The following is an 18,917-nucleotide window of genomic DNA, read 5'->3' as shown; positions in this document are numbered from 1 at the left end:
TGTTCATTTCAAATTTTAAATTGTAATATATATATATATATATATAAATTTTAACACAAAATAACTTAATATTAAAAAAAAAGTTTAAATAATTTGGGCAATTCGGGCGGGCTCGGGCCGCCTAATACAAGCCCGCGGCCCGTTCAAGGTGAAATTCGGGCTCGGGCGGGCGGCCTGAATTTCTCAGGCGGCTCGGGCTCGGGCTCGGGCTCGGGTAAAAACTCAGGCTTTTCGGGCGATCGCGGGCGGCTCGTCCAAAGTTCCAGCACTACCTACGATAGTTCACAAGGAAAAGAGAAAAAAAAATTAAATAAACAAATAAAGAAAAACTAACAAAATCCTATAATAACGTAACTAATACAAACAAAAAGGATTTCTTTTTTTTTTTTTTGAAATAAGAAACGACAAGGAAAAAAAAATGAAACAAAAAAGCTAAAACAAATTAAACTACTAATCTACTACAGAAGGTGACTTTTATTTTTTATTTTTGGTTTTGAATAAGGGATGTTGGGACGATAAAATAATAAAAAAAAAAAACAAAAGTTTATAGTAACTATAGATTGAATACACATAAAAGTCTGCAGCAACTTTTTTTTTTTTTTTCGGTTGAAATAAACGGAAAGACAAAAAAATAATGATAATAATAATAACAATAAATGTATACTTACTTCTTTGGCTAAAAAATTTACTGATAAGTCTTGTTAGTAGCATGTTAAAATTTGATTAACGCCCAAAAGTGATGTTCACAAGTGTTCAATTGTAGTACAGAAGGGCGGTCGTATCCACAGAGAGATAACAAAATAACAAGACAGATTAGCAGAATAAGAGCGTTAGAGAAAAATAAATAACAAGTAAATTAATGAAAAGGAAGAGTTTTTGTAGACTTTGTTGCAAATAAAAAGGAGAGAATTTGTATGAAAGAAATTCAGTAATAAAAACGGTAAGGTGTTGAGAATCCCTAATACTTCATTCACCAATTCAAGTTTTGATTCACAAAATAAAATGATCGAATAAATTAAATCTCTATGTTGACTCCGAAAATATTATCATTACAAGTTATCCAAAATCGACCATATATCAATTTGACAATATTACAGTAAAAGATAATTTGTAAAATAATTTGAATTATAAAATAATCCATTACAGAATTACATAAGAAAAACGTGACTGAACTTATATAAAAATTGGCACATAATATTTTGAAAAGTAAAAGAAAGATAGATGAGATTTAATTCATTCAGATATTAAACTTTACAACACAAGGAATCAAAAGCCCGAATTGGGTCACTCAACAAAAGTTCATCTCTAACCTCACCAAGAGAACTCTAGCCTAGCTTGCAAAACATTCTCACAAGTTCTAGAGAGAAAATATGAGAGTGACAGCAAGATGACAGAAAAATGAATATTCAAAGCTTCTAAAAACCTTAGGCTAACCCCCTTATTTATAGTGTTTAGAGGTTGCCTGTCAAATAAGGAAACAAACAATAAAAATAGAAAATTACAAAGGAAAAGGAAACAAAATAAAATAACACATAAATTAGGAGAAATCATATATTTAATTTGGGGAAGAAATCTGGTCAATTTGCTCTGATTTTTGAAGGAGAAATTCAGATTCAGCACTCAGTGGACACGTGTCGCAACGTGTTTGGCAGTGAGGAGAAAACACGCCACGTGTTGCACATGGATTGGTTGGAGTGTGCTTGCACGGGCAAAGTGGAGGACAGCTGGCGTGCTCTGAGAGGAAAGGCAGGCTGGCATGAGCAGGCATGGGGTCCGCAGAAGCCAACTGTCACGCACGGAGAAGAGGAGCAGGTTGCACGCTGACACGCGGGACCCACGCGATCGAAAGCTGGGACGCGCGGTGATGACTGCGTGGAAGGAACGCGTGCACTGAGGAACTCCTATGCAAGTGACGCGCGCTGGAGGTGCTGCGGATAGGCTATCACAAACTGAGACCCACGCGTGGCTTGGTTCGGTGGCTCAAAGGCTGACGCAGCTCTTCTATCTTTTTGGCTTATGAGGCTCCGCTGAAAGGCTTGGCTCAGGGTGGTTAAAAATATGGGTTTCATGGATTATTTTTGTGTAGCTTTTTACACTGCTTTTTAACTACAAATAATTAAGCAACAACTAGACAAATTCCAATGAAAAATATTTTGAATAAAAATAATGGAATTGTTTAATTAAAGCTTAAATATTTAAATATTATATAAATTAAAAGTAATATTTAGGGTGCATTTTCATGCACTAATCACACGCGTTGTCGCAAATAACTGTGGATTTAATTTTTCCCAAAAAAGGGCGGAAACATTGATGATTTTGTCAAAATTATTTGCGATGACATTGTTAAATTGTCGTCATAAAAAATTAACCAGGGTACATTCCTCAAGAATATTCTCAGAAATATTAATGAGGTGAAGATGAATGCAGTCGTTTTAACATTAATTGCGACGACTATTTAATCTTTGTTGTGACGACATTATGTCGTCGCAAAAAATAACCTGCATAAACCAAATCACAGACCTCCTTCCACCATTTTTTCCTATGAAGCTCTCGCGATTTCCGTTCCTTTCTCCGTCCAAAACCTCCAAAAGCCGTCCAAAAACACTGAAAATAGCTTAAAAATATCATCCTCTCTTCAAATCTTTCATTTGTGGAGAGAAAAAGTTAAAGAATGCGGAGTTTTCATCTCCTTTTCACCTCCCACTTTTCCGGCTGAACTCGCCTTTTTCCGGCCGCACTCACTCGGGTAGCTTATTGTGTCCTTTTGGGGATACAAATTGTCATTTTATATATGAGAAAAGATGTTATTTTAAGTTATGGAATCGTTTTAAAGGAGACAACTTGTCGATTTGTATATGAGAAAACATGTCGATTTGGCAGCTAATTGCAAAGGTGATAAAATGACATGTTGGTTCAAGTCATGGAATTGGGTCGTTTGAGGGAGACAACTTGTTGCTTGTATTTCTAGAACAAACGACATGTTCCACGTTTTAATGATCGCAGGATGTTTTCCACTAAGAGGTCCTGCCATACTTGATGGCAGATTTTACCTCTTTGTATGTTTCTGGCAGAGCATTCAACAGAATGATTGCCTGATTCTCATCACTTAGAGCCTCATTTTCCCCCGAATTTTCTAGTTCAATGTTCATTCTCAAAAAATCATCAAGGTTTTGTTCAAGCGTCCTAGAGGGATTCATCTTAAAACCAAACAGTCTCTCTTTCAAGAAAATCTTATTTGTTAAATATTGCTTTTGGAAAAGTTCATCCAACTTGTTCCAAATCTTGGCAGGATTTTCTTCTTTATCAATTAATCTTATCACAGAATCAGATAAGTGTAGGATGATGATACATGTAGCAGTTTCAAGCAGTTCCTACTTCTGATCGTCTGAGAATTTCTCAGACCACTTTGGGGATTCTTCCAACGCCTTGAGAAGCCTTTGCTGGGCGAGGAGTCCTTTGATTTTGCTTCTCCAGATGAAGAAATCACCCGAGCCATCAAACTTATCGATCTCTATCTTCATGTTTTTCAAACCCCTAAAAAGAATTTGATTCTTCGTAGACTGGACTAGATCTGAAGATGGAAAACCTCCAGTGTACTCCGAATTTAGTGGAATATCTTCAAAACCCCTCAAATCTAGAGAGGCTTCGACGGAATGTTGAACTCCTTCAACCTCCAGTGTTTCTTGCCCTAGATTCTTGACCGAGATCGATCCCCTCTCCTAACAAAGAACTCTGATACCACTTTAGAAATTAAACCATTACCAATCTCGATCTAACCGAATCAAAGACAGAAATGAAATAAGCAAACAAGAACACACCAATTGATTTCGGAGTTCAGTGAAATCCCACCTACATCTCTGCGAACTCCCCAGAGGAAGTTCGATATGCACTATAAGAACAAACTGGTTACAAACTGTTACAAACTTCCAGAAATTCACACCCTAAAGTTTCCCGAGAAACTGAGCAAGAAATCCCCCAAGAAAATCACCCTTTTCTCACACCTTTCTCACTCTAGACTGTCTCTCTCAACTTAGGGTTTTTCTGTACAAAGTTTTTCTCTCCCTCTGGAATGCTCTCGAAGAAGCAAGAAGAAGAAGAAGAAGTGATTATTGAATTACATCAAAGGAATTTATCTTATCTGGAGTCCAAGCAAGACGGTCCAATAACAAGCTGCCACCTATGCCTCACTTGCCCATGTCAGTTTCAAGAGTCTTCCGAGTTTGCATCCCAACAGAAACGACTTGTCGTTTCTGCCTTCAATAAAACCAGTGCTCACCAACTTCAAAACTGAGTCACAATAGAATTGATTCAACAATCAACAACTGCTACCCTTGCTCTTTCTTGTTCAGTTTTCTTCTCTCTCTCTCTGCATGTCTTGAGGAATCATATTGCTATGTATCTCGTTCTTGTGGCTACTTTTTGGGCTATTGTCATTTTACTTTGTGGCGTCGTATGATGACAAACAAATTAACAAACTACAGAAATTGCAGTTGTTTTTGTGTTGCTCATATTTAGTTGTTGTCGTTCCTTGTCTCTCCATTTGATGTGTCTTCTATTTATAGTCGTTTTTAGATTTTGTCTGTTCTTTATTGTCTTTCTTCTTATTCCTTTGATGTCGTGTTAAATGTTATGATTCTTTGGTTTTCTCAGTCATCGTCTCTGTTTCTATTTTATCGTCGTTTATAATGATATCATTCTTTTGTGTGTGTGTGTGTGTGTGTGTGTGTTGTTTTTTTTTTTTTTTATATTTATATATATCATTCTTTTGTGTGTGTGTGTGTGTTATTTTTCAGTTTTCACAATTCACACAGTTTGCTAAATTTCTTGTCTAAATTTTTTTTTAAGCTTTCCCCTTTTTTTTTTTTTTTTTTTTTTTGAATGTCGTAGCTTATATATTATTTATTTATAATAACTGCTTTAATTTATCCGATCTTAATATATGGAATGGACGGCATTGGAGCTCAGATCATAAACTTTTACCTGTTAATCGTCAACAATGGCAACATGGATGAACTCACAAAACTTTCGGGTATTCGCGAGCAAAGGGCCCAACAAATAATAGTCGGGCTTTAAAGGAAATTGCCAAAGATTTTAGGGTTGGATTGACATATAAAAATATTTGTTAAGATCATCCTATACTCTTAAAATACCGATTAGTATCCGATCACAATACCAATATCAACCACGATACCAATATCTAACCAAGATACCCGCCGGTGTCTAGCGAACAACCATTAGTGTTGGCGGCAGTAACTGACAGACATAACCGGTGACTGCTATGATATCGGCGGTTACTAATTGATAACTGCCCGTATCTACCTAGATACCGATATCGGGCACTGATATTACTGATATCGGGGACTGATATCAGGGTATCTAAGCCAATATCGGCTGAAAACGGCCGATACCAACTGAAAACTGCCAATACCGGTGGCACCACGACCATTGTCGTCCTTAGAACACTTGAAAATCATAAAAAATCACAAAATTCAAACACAGATCAGAGGGAAAAAATTATCAAAATAAACTGGGAAAAAAAGCACAAATAGATCAAAAAAAAAAAGAGACGAATAAAGTCTCGAAAAAAAATTGGTCCTCAATCTCTCTAAAGAGGAAATCTCGGCACATCCATCATGGAGGAGATTCATTCCGGAGATAGGGGAGATTTGATCTTCGTCGCCGTCGCACGATTGCGCGGGGGAGATCTTCATGGTTGTTCGGCTGTGCAAGGGAGAAACCGGCATCGCACTCATGGTTGCGCAACTGTATCGCAGGTTGGTGGAGATCTTCTTGAACTCCATCTTTCTCTCTTTCTTCCCAACGCTGCTACCAATCTGACTTAGGGAGAATGTGCCGACGATGAACCATGAGATCCGTCATCGAAAAGTATGGGCGGCGACGGCAGATCTCTAGAGTAATTGGTGGGACTCTTCTTCACGGTCCCGATCTTGCACCGAGAAAGATACGCATTTCAACGGCGACGACGTTTGGTTCCGACAACAAAATTGCAACGACGAGCGATGGTGCTCGGTGACAAGAGCAAAGTCGAGAAGAGAGAAGGGATGATTGAGAAGTGAAAGGGGAAGGTGGGAAGACGGCTGGAATTGGGAGACGAGAGAGAGAAAAAAAACCCAACCCAATTAATTTTAAGATATTTTAGTAATTTTGGTCTAATACTTCCTCTGCCACGTGGTAGAAAAACTAAAGTCTCGTTCAGTTCATTAATTTTAAGGGGATGTTTGTTTTCAGTATTTGTCATTGATTCTGAATTATGATTTATGGTTCTCTATAGTGTTTTTCTCTCATAAAAAACACACGTAAAATGAGAATGGTTCTGAGTCATAGTTCTGAATCCACGAACCAAACGTCAACTAAGTTTTTAATTCAAATTAAGATGTCACTCTATATGAGAACTTTTAACTATAGTAAAAATTAAAATTAAAAACTTAAATCGGTAAAATGAACAAAATTCGATCAACCACAATTTGTTGTGGCAGGAAAAGTAAATAGCTCATGATAGACCTTCGAGCTGTAAGGCCATCACAAGTCTTTATTCCTTTAATTTCATGGCGTTTAATTAGATGTTGTGGCTCTTTGGTTTTTCACTTTATTCTATTGTCGTTTTTAATGTTGCCAATCTTCTATTTTAAAGTCTTTTGTATTGTTTATAATTGAATCTTGTCAGGTGTTGCATAAATCTATTATGTTGTAGTGACGAGATGGACATGATCGATTTCTTTACGACCAAAAAATTCAAATTGCGAAAGAAAATTTATAAGATGTGAGGACTTACCATGAAAATATTGCTCTTCCGCATAAATAAAAAAAATACACAACTTAAAGTTGCTAATATATTGGCCGAGAAAAGAAAATCGTAATAAACAATCATCAAGAACCATCAACAATTTGCTTATAGTGATGTTGTTTTTTTATTTAATTTTCGTTTGCAGTGATGTCATTATTTTAATTTAATGTCGTTGTTCTTATAATTGCTATCTCGACAACTTGCTGTCGTTTCTTCATCCGTTTGGCCGTTAGATAGTTTATGAGAATAAAAAGTCATTGGGAGTGGCTTTGCAATATTGGAATAATTATTCTTGATGAAGCTCAAAGAAGCGATACATATAATACTTAAACAACCACGGAAAAAACTGTATACACAAAAAAAGTAAAAGAGAATATATCTTTCTCGAAGAAGGAAAAAGAAAAAGTAAAATAAGAACGTACGTTTGTTACGACAATACATTCCTTCCTCCTGCACTAGACTTTTTCTTCAAATTTAGGCTCTGTATTTTTCCCTCATGACTAAACGAAGTTGTCTTTTTATTTTTTTATTTTGTTTTTATTCTTACTCTGATCGTTATGATGAAGGAAAAATACAAAGGCTTAAATTGAAGGAGAAGACTTTTCCGACATGCACCAACCTTTCCCTTTATATATTAATTGATTTCGTATATGCACATATACATATACATATATATATATGTATATATATGTATATATATATAAGACCCCCAAACATGTGTACTCCATTTTTTTTTCCCTGCGTTGATCACGTCGTCTCTTTCGTTTCTTATAGGGCAGTTTTTATTATTATTATCCTCGTTATGGTTTTGGGCTAATTTCACTTTTCACCTTTTTTAATAGTAAATGGGTTAATGTCGTTTTTGGCTCCTGAACTATATCGATCTTTTATCCTTTGCACTCTCAACTATATGTTGTTTGTCCCATCCACAAACTGTATCAGTGTTTCTTTTCTCTATGCACCGTTTTTATTTCACACATTACGTAAGAACTTTCGACATCAAAGGTGAGAGTATTACATAGAATCTTTTTTTTTTTTTTTTAATAAGCAAAACATTATTAGAAAGATAAGGATAATAAAGCATCGTAGTACGACATATTCCTTTATCCTTTCCCTTTTTTCTTCTAAAGATATATCTCTCTCTCTCTTATTAAAAGGACGTTGATTGTAGCAATCCAAATTGTCTCCGTAGTTGACTCCCAAGATGTCACAGTATTTCTTGTAGAATCCAATTCTGTTCTCAACCGTGTCCTTTTGACCTTGTCCACATTCGACGCCACCATTGATTATGTTGGTGATCACACCGTAGCCCGGGACTCGATTCGCCGAACGATCAGCATCGGAAGGTGTCCAGTTCCCAATGATGACGTCGTGGCTTGACGGCTTATTATCCTGCGGGGTCATCCAGAACCATATGGCTGTCTTGAATGATATAATAACATCTGTGGCAACTAAGTCTGGGTTGTTTATCAAGTCAACCCCAATTGCTTGACCAGCTTGCTGATAATTGTAGTCACTGGAACAAATTAAATCAACTCGTTAAAAAATTATAAAAAGCTAAAACACTTCTATTTTTTTTTTTTTACAATTTTCCAATGAATTAAGCAACGAATTATTACTATTCAATGAACACAACCACACAAGTTTATTAAATTAAAAGCTAGCATATGATCTTCTTTGTTTGTAGATGTATTTCTGTATTAGATAAGTAACATCAAGAAATTCATGTAATTTGATCAGAAAGAGGGATATCAAATGTATACTGCACTATTTTCTCTAATGTCAAAATTAATTTGAATTTATGTTCAAATTTACTGATTCAAACCTATAAACTAAACTTATATTATTTGAACGAAATTTAATAATTATCATACTTACTCAGTCAGTTGGATAGGTCCTCGTCCACGATAACGATCATCATTGCTGATTTCTGTCACAAAGCAATAACCCCATGCATATGGACCATCCGGTGCACTTAGCCATCCTCCTATAGAAAAGTATAAAGATAAAAGAAATAAAATCCTTAGCCTAACAAACACAAACCACACCAAATTCATAATGAAAATAACAACAACTCCTGTGTGTTTAGAATGTAAAAATTAATTATTGGTCCGTCTCCTAACAACTTAAATAAAATTAACTATGATATTTACCAGTGGTTTCATGCGAGGTTTGGCCAAAGAAAGCCGCGAGCTCCTTTCTTTGAGTGGCATCATCACCGGTAGTGCCAAAGCCAGAGAAAGAGCTTGCCGCAGCGAGGAAAGCCTTGTAGGTATAGAACCCGTTACCGGGGCACTGTCCATCATTCCGGTGCTTAAGCATTTCCTCAAAAAGGGACCCGGTAATAATGCTTCCAACATCTCCAAAGGCTCCTACTAAGAAGGCTAAGGTCAACAGGACAATTATAGAAACGCACGGTTTCATTTTTAAATTTTCTTTTAGTTTGTATTTGAAATGAGAAGATATAGGAGGGAGGTGTATTTATAGATGATATCTGCGTCAAGAAAGGGTCATAGGTTTTTAATATGTTTATGAAATTATGATGTTCTCTCTTTGTTTTTCTAACCGCTAAAACACGTCAAGGTGATTAAAAGTCTAGCAAGAATCCGTGGCCAATACTCATACGTACGTACTGAATTTGTGGAACAGTGACACATATCAAGAAGTCGATTGATTAATAGGGATCATATTCCAGATTTTATTGGTAGAGTCAGGAATTTATTTTCTAAAATTGAGATGAAGTTTTAGAATTAGAAAATCGTAACGCAAGGGTACGTTATTATTAACAAGTAATAAAAGAGTGAGTAAAGTATCGTTCCCACAAAGATTGTCTTAATTATAATTAAGTATTGAAATTAGTTAACCCAAAAGATTATTTGAACGATCGAAATTAAGATGAAACTAATAAAATAAAAAATAACAAAAATAAAATAAATATCTTAAATTATTCTGGTCTACGGCTCACCAAAATTAATCATATATGAAACACCTATTTAAATTAATTATGTCTATTTCCAATGTTGATAGTGATTTTTTTAAATTAATTATTAATCTTTCTCAAGCATCAATAATCACACCCCAAACATACAGATATCCTATATTTCTATTAAGATTTTGACACGATGAAATTTATTAAGAACATGAAATCATAACCATTGCGCTAGTCACATAACTATTTCTAACTTAGATGGTCTAATGGCATTCCAACCATGGGTCATGTTTAATCATCACTTTTCAGTCTTAGAATTAAACACCAATTCATATAACTGTTGATCAAGCAATCACAAACATTAAGAACACTCAACATATTTGAGAATAAAACATGAATTAATTACAAATAAGAAAAATCAAATACTCATAATTTGGCTACATCATAGCCCCAGATAAATAAACTAAAACATTAGTTTCGGTAAAATTAAAGAACAAAAACAAATAATTAAAAAATAAGAAAATAAAACCGATCGGAGGTGTTACGGATCTCCAAACTTCGTCTTCTAAATCTTCCTCTTTCACTTCTTATGGCTTCAAAATTACCTTCTCCAATAACCCTAAATAAAAAATAAAAAATAAAAAATAAAATAAAATCCTAAATAAAATGACCCTAAATTTCTTAAAATAATTTTCCCAAATATTTCTCTAATCACCTCTCTAATGGGCTTTAATTATTTTTGGGTCCCTCTCCGTGTGTATTGTGTCTTAGGAAGAAACCCACGCCAGATGAGAGAGAAGGTGTAGCAAGTAGGGCGTCCGATGAAGATACCAGGTGGCATGATTTTAATGGCTAAAGCTAACTGTAGGTGACCGTTCACTTTGCTGATTCGAGTTTGTAATTCGAGTTGAGATGTGATTTTATGTGAGAGCTTTTTACTGTAGCAAAAAAGTTAGATGTGATTGTTTGTGAGAGCTTTTTACTGTAGCAAAACTCGAATTGGTGAAGTGAACGGGGCCTACATATCTTCCATATAGCAAAAAGCAGCGGATCCGGCAGGATGGCAGGTTGCTGGCAGGGGAGTTTAGACGAGCGAAAATTTGCGAGTGAAGCCCAACCGTGCTGGTGACAGATATGGAGCAGGATCCGACGGATGGAAACGCGTGTGGAACGACGTGAAGATTTTGCGCAGGTGGGATTGTTTTAAATCCGGATTTTGAATCGCGTTTTTAACCTTTTTGCTCTCTTTTAATCACTATTATCTAGAAAATAGGCCAATAAAAGCCTAAAAAAGTATACAAGTTAATTTTTAGTTATAGAAATTAATAGGTAATAATTTGTTAAGTTATGGTTCATAATCAGATAAGTTATGGATAAATTTGTCAAGTTATAGTCCATAGTCAGACAAGTTATGGACAAAAACCGTGAATAACTTGTCAAGTTAGAGTTCATAACCAGACAAGTTATGGACAAAAATAATAATTTGACCTATTTATTAACTTATGTAAACTATTGGCCTATTAATTTTAATTCATCTCAAGTCTTAGCCTATTTCCCTCTTTCTCCCATAAATTATTTGAGGGAAAAACTACATAAAACAAATAAAATAAATTAAAATCAAAATAAAATAAAGTGAAACTAAACTAAAAATTAAATAAAACAAATAAAAATCATTGAAAACAAAGTCAATTTAGATGTAAATAGGAGTCAAATAATTCTATTTTATAAAGTTATCACTACCACACAACCAGAAAAAATGTAAGAAAAACACCATTTTATTCAGATTTGATTTAACAATAATATAAAAATATTAGGGAGAGGAGCTTAATACATCCTAACTTTGTTGACTCTTACTAAACAAGTCGACTTAGGTTAAACCCATCACTTTAATCTAAAAGCTAGAAGCGTCCCAGAACGTACGAGTATTGACCATGAATTCTTGGTGTCCATTTCCCTACGATCACGTTGTGGCTAGATGACTTGTTTCCTTGTGCTGTCAACCCCAATGGCCTTACCTGCTTGGTTGTAATTGTAGTCGTTGATACACTAGTCATGGAGTCAACTAGTCAATACTTGAAACAAGCATATCAAACCTCTACTAGTTTAATTTAAATGGAGAGAAAACAACTGTTATCAGAAATTTTTAGTGGATTAAGTTGGTACACACTATTGAAATCTTTTTCTTTCTAAGTCTTCACTCTTAATATTATTAAAAATAGAAAATTACAAGAACTTATAATGGTAGAGAAGAAAATTAAAATTAAAAAAATATTAGAAAAAGACTCTTTGTCAAAATTTGTTGAAAACACAAACGAAAAGAAAAACAGTTCATACAATGAAAACTAATAAAACCATCTAAAAGTTAGATAAAAAGCCAAAATAAAAAAATGTACGTAATAAGTCTAATATGTAAAGAGTAAAAATAAACCACCTGACTCTCATATTATTGATCATATAAAAATAATAATAAATTTATAAAAGCACTAGATCACTCCACTTAATAGGTTGATCTTTTAAGATGAAAACATAAATCTTAAAAATCTAATTCTTATAATAACAATGACTCAAAACTGTCAAATAATAGCGAGACATGCAATAATTTAATCATAAATAAGAGAGAGAAAAAAAGCATACTAATTGAGTTGAAAAGGTCCTCGACCGCGGTAATGATCGTTATTGCCGATTTCAGTCACAAAGCAATAACCTCATGCATACGGACCATCCGGTGCACTTGCCCATCCCCTGAAAATAATAATTAAAAAAAGATAATAATTAGTATAACAAGTATGAATTAATCACCAAATTAGTGATGAAAACGTACGTAAACTGGTGGTGTTTGAAGGGAGAGAAAATGTGTGGGTGGAGGAGGAGAGAGTAGTGGGTTTGGTTTTGGGAGTGGTCGTTAGGCAGCGGGTCTCCTTGTCGGCCTGTCGGAAGTCGCCAGCGACAAGATGCCTGTGGAGGCGGTCGAGGAAGCGGCGGCGGAGAAAGAGGAGGAAGTGGTGTTGTTTGAGGAGAGAGGAAATTTGAGGGTGGATGAGGCGAGAGAAGTGGGTTTGCTTGTGGGAGTTGTCGGGACGCGGCCTCGTCCGCCTGTTGGAAGTCGCTGGCGGCGAGGTGGCTGCGGAGGAGGTCGATGAAGCTCGAGGGAGGTCGAGAGAGAAGTGGGGTTGGGAGTGCTCATGTGTTTGAGAAAGAGAGAGGTCTTTTGAAAAATAAACTTTTCATCTATACCGTCCAAATTTCAATCCGACGGCCACAATTACTGAGCAGATTGGTCAGACAGATTTCATATGCCGGATGAGAGACTATTCCTAAAATAAAGTGAAACTAAACTAAAAATTAAATAAAACAAATAAAAATCATTGAAAACAAAGTCAATTTAGATGTAAATAGGAGCGAAATAACTCTATTTTATAAAGTTATCACATTTTGTATTAGTTTTTTAGTTTTTTAGTTTTTTAGTTTTTTTTTTTGAAGAAGAAGAAGTTTCACTTTTTGTATTAGTTTTAACATGTCATCTTAATGTATGTCCCCTTAAATAAATTCTGACTCCGCCAATAAAAAGCTAGAAGCGTCCCAATTGATCAATCGACTTCTCTTGATATGTCATTGTCTCGCGAAGGTATAATTTCTACAATTTCAGAACGTACGAGTATTGACCATGAATTCTTGGTAGACTCTTAGTCACCTTACGTGTTTTAGCGTTTAGAAAAACTAAGAGAGAACATCATAATTTGATAAACATATTGGAATATTCGCGCATATATATAATAAAAGGGCCAAATAGTCAAGCAATAAATCAAATCCAGAGATCATTCTGTTTGATCTATTATTTTGAGATAAGATAATTGTTTAGGTGAAAGGCCTTTGACTATAGCAATCCACGTTGTTCCCATAACTCACTCCCAATATGTCACAGTACCACTTGTAGAAACCGATCCTATCAGCCACCCTAGCATCTTGACCCTTCCCACACTCAAGCCCACCATTGATTATGTTCGTGATCACACCGTAGCCCGGGGCTCGACCTGCTGACTTGTCAGCATCGGACGGTGTCCATTTCCCTACGATCACGTTGTGGCTAGACGGCTTGTTTCCTTGTGGTGTCATCCAGAACCATATAGCTGTCTTGAAAGATACAACTGGATCCGTGGCAACTAGATCCGGGTTGTTTATCAAATCAACCCCAATGGCTTCACCTGCTTGGTTGTAATTGTAGTCGCTGATACACAAGTCATGGAGTCAACTAGTCAATACTTGAAACAAGCATATGAAACCTCTACTAGTTTAATTTAAATGGAGAGAAAACAACTGTTATCAGAAATTTTTTAGTGGATTAAGTTGGTACACACTATTGAAATCTTTTTCTTTCTAAGTCTTCAATCTAATATTATTAAAATTAGAAAATTACAAGAATTTGTAATGGTAGAAAAGAAAATTAAAATTACAATTAGTTAGAAAGAGAGTCTTTATCAAAATTTGTTGAAAACAAAAACGAAATGAGAAACGGTTCATACAATGAAAACTAGTAAAACCATCTAAAAGTTAGATAAAAAGCCAAAATAAAAAAATGTACGTAATAGGTCTAATATGTAAAGAGTAAAAATAAATCACCTGACTCTCATATTATTGAAATATAAAAATAATAATAAATTTATAAAAACACGGCCAGATGACTCTACTTATAGGTTGATCTTTTAAGATGAAAACTTAAATCTTAAAAGTCTAAAGCGTTTAGTTGGTGGATTTGTGCCATGATTTAAATCATTGTTCATGGTTTGTTATAGTATTTTCTCTCATAAAAAACACACATAAATCGAAAATAGTTCTGAATCATGATTTTTAATCTATGAACCAATTTATGACTATGAACCAATCATGATTCTTATTATAACAGTGACTCAAAACTGTCAAATAATAGTGAGACATGCAATAATTTAATCATAAACAAGAGAGAGAAAAAAAAAAGCATACTAAGTGAGTTGAAAAGGTCCTCGACCACGGTAACGATCATTATTGCCGATTTCAGTCACAAAGCAATAACCCCATGCATATGGACCATCCGGTGCACTTGGCCATCCCCCTGAAAATAATAAAAAAAGATAATAATTTGTATAACAAGTAAGAATTAATCACCAAATTATTGATGAAAACGTACGTAAACTTTTAGGTAACAATTAAGCTTAATTAGTGATAATTATATGAAGTTATTAACCTTTGGTAACAATTAAACTTAATTAGTGATAATTATATTAAGTTATTAACCTGTGGTTTCGTGAGAGGTTTGACCAAAGAAAGCCGCGAGCTCCCTTTTACGAGTGGCATCATCACCGGTAGTGCCAAAACCATTGAAAGACCTAGCAGCAGTGATGAAAGCATCATAGGTGTAGAGCCCGTGAGTTGGGCACCGGTTATCATTCCGGTGTTTCAGCATTTTATCAAATAACGATCTGGTGATCATCTGGTCTGTAAAAAGGCTCTAATTACTAATTTGTTGAAAATATGAGGACGTTGTGTTTTGATATAATTCATAGATGCTAAACATAGAAAGATCAGTGAGTTAATTTCTAGTTAGCTTCGTCCTTAAGAAAATTCTGTTAAAAAAAGATGGCGGAATTCACATATATTCCATTAATAATGCGGTTAATATCCTTGACAAAAGTTGTTCTTCTATTTTCGCTTCATATCTGCTTATGACTTTTTTCTCACGTCAAGATCATGAGTAAAATTCTACTTAATTACCACGAATTCATGAGAAATTCTCATACTTCAAATTGCGCAAATATCTTCTAGAATTGCTGGCTAACTTAGTTGAGGGACAACAACATTAAAAAGTTCATTAATCAGTCAGAAACATTAATTTAATTACTACAGGTTTTTTGGAATCAGCGTTCTTGGTCTTTTAATTTAGGGAAAATTAAGGTTGTAAGTTAAAGATAATCCTACCACCTACGTTCGTTCTGAAAATCTTAGTTTTGGACGGCTGGCCTTTCTAGATTTTGTTCCATAACGAGAACTGACATTTTAACTCTCCGGATATTGTAACCAAGAAAAATGTTTTTTTTGGTAATAAAAAAAATTTAGTTTAGATGCGCTCAAGTGACTCAAATACTAGTCGTTCTTTCTTGAAAAAACTTATGGCATGTATGGTTCAATACAGGTGTGAGAAGAAATTCAATTTTCTTTAAAAAATAATATAATAATTAAAATGTATGAATTGTGAAGAGATTTGTAATTATTTAGTAAGTTATAGCACAAGAATTATGAGAGAGTAGAGAAAGCATACCTGTATAGCTTATGGTTGGGCAGAAAACGACCTTGTAGTCTTTCCCAGTTGGGCAAGTGCTTCTCAGGCCAACATCTGAAGGGTAAGTAAAGGCTTCTTGGCAAAGATCCTTAAAAAACTTAGAATAACTCGTAGGCTCGCAGATATTTCCGGACGTGCAACAAAACTGGTTATTCCTAAACACAGTGCAGGGATTGTTACACCCTTCCGGATCGATCAACTCCGTCGGGCACGCCCCGTTTACTTCCCCGGCGCATCGGCTGACTTGGCTGCAATCCGATGAGACCTCCGAGGGCCTGAATTCCATAGGAACGTTAAACCCTTCTACCACAGAAATGTAGAAAACATCAACGTTATCGTCATTGTTTACTTGGTTTAGTGAATATTCGGCCACCGTGATGGGGGGTCGACCGTTGGTTTCGCACTTAAGGCGGCCTTCGCAGTCGCCACTCTTGCATTTTCCGCCGGTACCAGAGCTGCCGAAGGTGCACTTGGTCCGGCCCCAGATCCGGCCTGTGCTGGATACGTTTCTGAGAAGCCATGTCTCACCTTGTTTTAGTCGCTGCCCTCCGCCGGGTGTTGCGGCTGCCCAGACCGTGTAGGAGCAGTTATTTATGATCTCTATGCGGGTTGCTCCAGATGAGCTAATTAAGGAGAAAGTATGGATTAAAGGGAAGAAGTAGAAGAAGACATTGAGGAGATTTTGGATTAACATGCCCATGGATGGTCCTTTTTTTTTTTCGGTTTTTCTGAATGTAGAAGTCCGTGGTTGTGCTTTGTGGATAGGTTGGTGGATCATGGAAAATGGATGGGGGTGTCGTTAATGCTTGACTTGAGGGCCAGGAAGAGAAAGCATGCTTTGACGAGCCAACAATTCTGACGTTTCAATCACGTACATGGTCGTCAATATATTAATTAATTTATTTATTTTTTTCCAAACTCTTTGTTTGATTTGGTAGTTATATTCTTTTGGAAAATTTTGGGAGACCTCTTTTCAGTATTTTTTTTTTAAATTACTTATAAGATTGTTAAAATGACTACCTACAAAGTAAAATTAAAAGAAAAATGACAATATTTTTACACTTTTACATTGACTACCAACTCGGTCGCGCAGTGTAAAAAGTAATTGTGCTCTATCTTTTTGTTCATTTCCAATATTCCTCTCTTTTGCTCATTTAATTTACCAATCTGTATCACTGTCAACGACACTAACATGTCCGTTTAATCTGATGTAATTTTGATTATATTTAACGATAAAAAACTGGGATTATCAATAATCAAAGAAGCTCACGATGTTTAATATGTATCTCTTTTTTTTAACATAATAATTTTTTTCTAGGGAATATATAAAAAAAAAAATGACTTATGGAGATCATAATTCATAATTTTGGAGTTAAGAGTTATTTTTGAAATTATTTTATTTTATTTATAATTATTTATTATTAAGATTTATTTGAGTTTGATTATTATTAGAAATTAGATTTTTTTTTTTGAGATTCTAATTAGAATAACTTTAGAATTTTCCTATCAATAAATAGGCGGCCTCCCTTTGAATATTATTTTCAGACTGCATTAATCATCACTCTTTTTGTTCTCCCTTTTCTCTCTCTCTCTAAATTCCAAATTCTCCTTTTTTTTTTCTGGCTCTTTTTTTCCCATTGTTATAGCAAACATGGCTACCATTACCATATGACAAAAAAGTGCTAATATCGCTCCGTGTCTTCTACTTCTTTGCACATGTGTTGGGATGTTTTATTATTACTCAAGCATCATAGCCAATGTTGTGAAGAGCAACTCAATTAGACTACCAGCTTTGGATATGTTTCTTCTTCATGTCCATTTTGATGATTGTTATGTGCTCTTGGCTGAGTCTGGAAGCTGTTCTAGATATCAAAGATGAAATAGAAGCTGAGAAAAAAAAATTCAGGATCTCAACGTCGAGGTAAGAAAATTCAAGATCTCTACGTCGAGGTCTAACTTCTGTTTTATTTAATTATTTGTTTATTTATTTTCGTCTAATTAGATTTCCAGTAAATTGTTTATTTATTAGATTTGCATTCCAATAAAATTCATGTTTGATTCTTTCCTCTTTTTTCTATTTTCTCGGTATATATAGAACTACAGACACGGGTGTATTTGATTGTTTAATGCAAACAATAATCATTACATCCTGTTAGGATTTTATTAGTTGGCATGTTTTGGAGTTGGGTTGTACAAAATTCAAAAACAGGGTTATGTTCGTTTTTGGCGTTTGTGGACAGCTATGAAAACTCTATTTCAAGCTGTTCGCACTGGATTTGAAATGATTTTCCACCATAGAAAGAAATCAAAGGAAATCAGTTATGGAGCTAATTGGTTTGACTTTTGGTGGCTATTTGATGAGGCTGTTTTGGAAAGAATCTGTTGAGGAGAAGTTGCTATGTTTAGGGTGATTTTGGTGGGAGAATAGATGGGTCTGTTGACCAATTTGGATTGTATATAATTAGTATGCAGCCATGAACGTGATGTAGAGCTTTGAATGAAATATTCTGCAGCAAAAGGCTGTTTTGATGTTCTTTGAGAGAAAATAGAAAAAGGTGGTTCTTTGGGAGGAGGACATATTGCTTTTGGGAGAAAGCCTTCAAAGATGAGTGGTGCTTGCTAGACAAAGCCACTAAGAGGATTCTCTACTACGATGACAACATCAAGGAGAGAGTCTTTGAGTGTGTAAGACCGATTGGTGTGTGTAATCATTTTATCTTAGTGGATTGTTTACTGTCTGGGTGTGACTACGCAGATGTAGGTGTGTGCACCGAACTGCGATATCAATTCCTTCTGTCTTTTATGTTTATGTTAATCTTTATGCACTTATAATTTGCCGCTGCTGAATCACAGAAAAAATATATCCATCTGCA

At 35.1% G+C, this 18,917-nt stretch overlaps 2 protein-coding genes and 1 pseudogene across 2 annotated transcripts; all 3 read right to left on the bottom strand.

Annotated features, from left to right (window-relative positions):
* Positions 1-9,229, bottom strand: part of LOC112095318 — a 19,834-nt pseudogene extending 10,605 nt beyond the window's left edge.
* A 4,360-nt stretch (positions 9,230-13,589) lies between these two features.
* On the bottom strand, positions 13,590-16,218 carry LOC21409235 (endochitinase CH25). The gene is made up of 4 exons (XM_010114956.2): positions 16,024-16,218; positions 15,003-15,203; positions 14,712-14,820; positions 13,590-13,959 (listed from the first exon to the last, which is right to left on the bottom strand). The coding sequence occupies exons 2-4, from the start codon at positions 15,196-15,198 to the stop codon at positions 13,590-13,592; spliced, it is 675 nt and encodes a 224-aa protein (XP_010113258.2). The 5' UTR covers positions 15,199-15,203; positions 16,024-16,218.
* LOC112095317 (thaumatin-like protein 1) lies at positions 15,977-16,744 on the bottom strand. Its single transcript, XM_024177037.1, has one exon. It carries the CDS (start codon positions 16,742-16,744, stop codon positions 15,977-15,979), a length of 768 nt encoding a protein of 255 aa, XP_024032805.1.
* Between the last annotated feature and the right edge of the window lie 2,173 nt (positions 16,745-18,917).

The sequence above is a fragment of the Morus notabilis genome, unplaced genomic scaffold, assembly GCF_000414095.1.
Source record: "Morus notabilis unplaced genomic scaffold, ASM41409v2 Scaffold384, whole genome shotgun sequence".
Classification (NCBI taxonomy): domain Eukaryota; kingdom Viridiplantae; phylum Streptophyta; class Magnoliopsida; order Rosales; family Moraceae; genus Morus; species Morus notabilis.
This window is presented reverse-complemented; position numbering and strand designations above follow the sequence as displayed.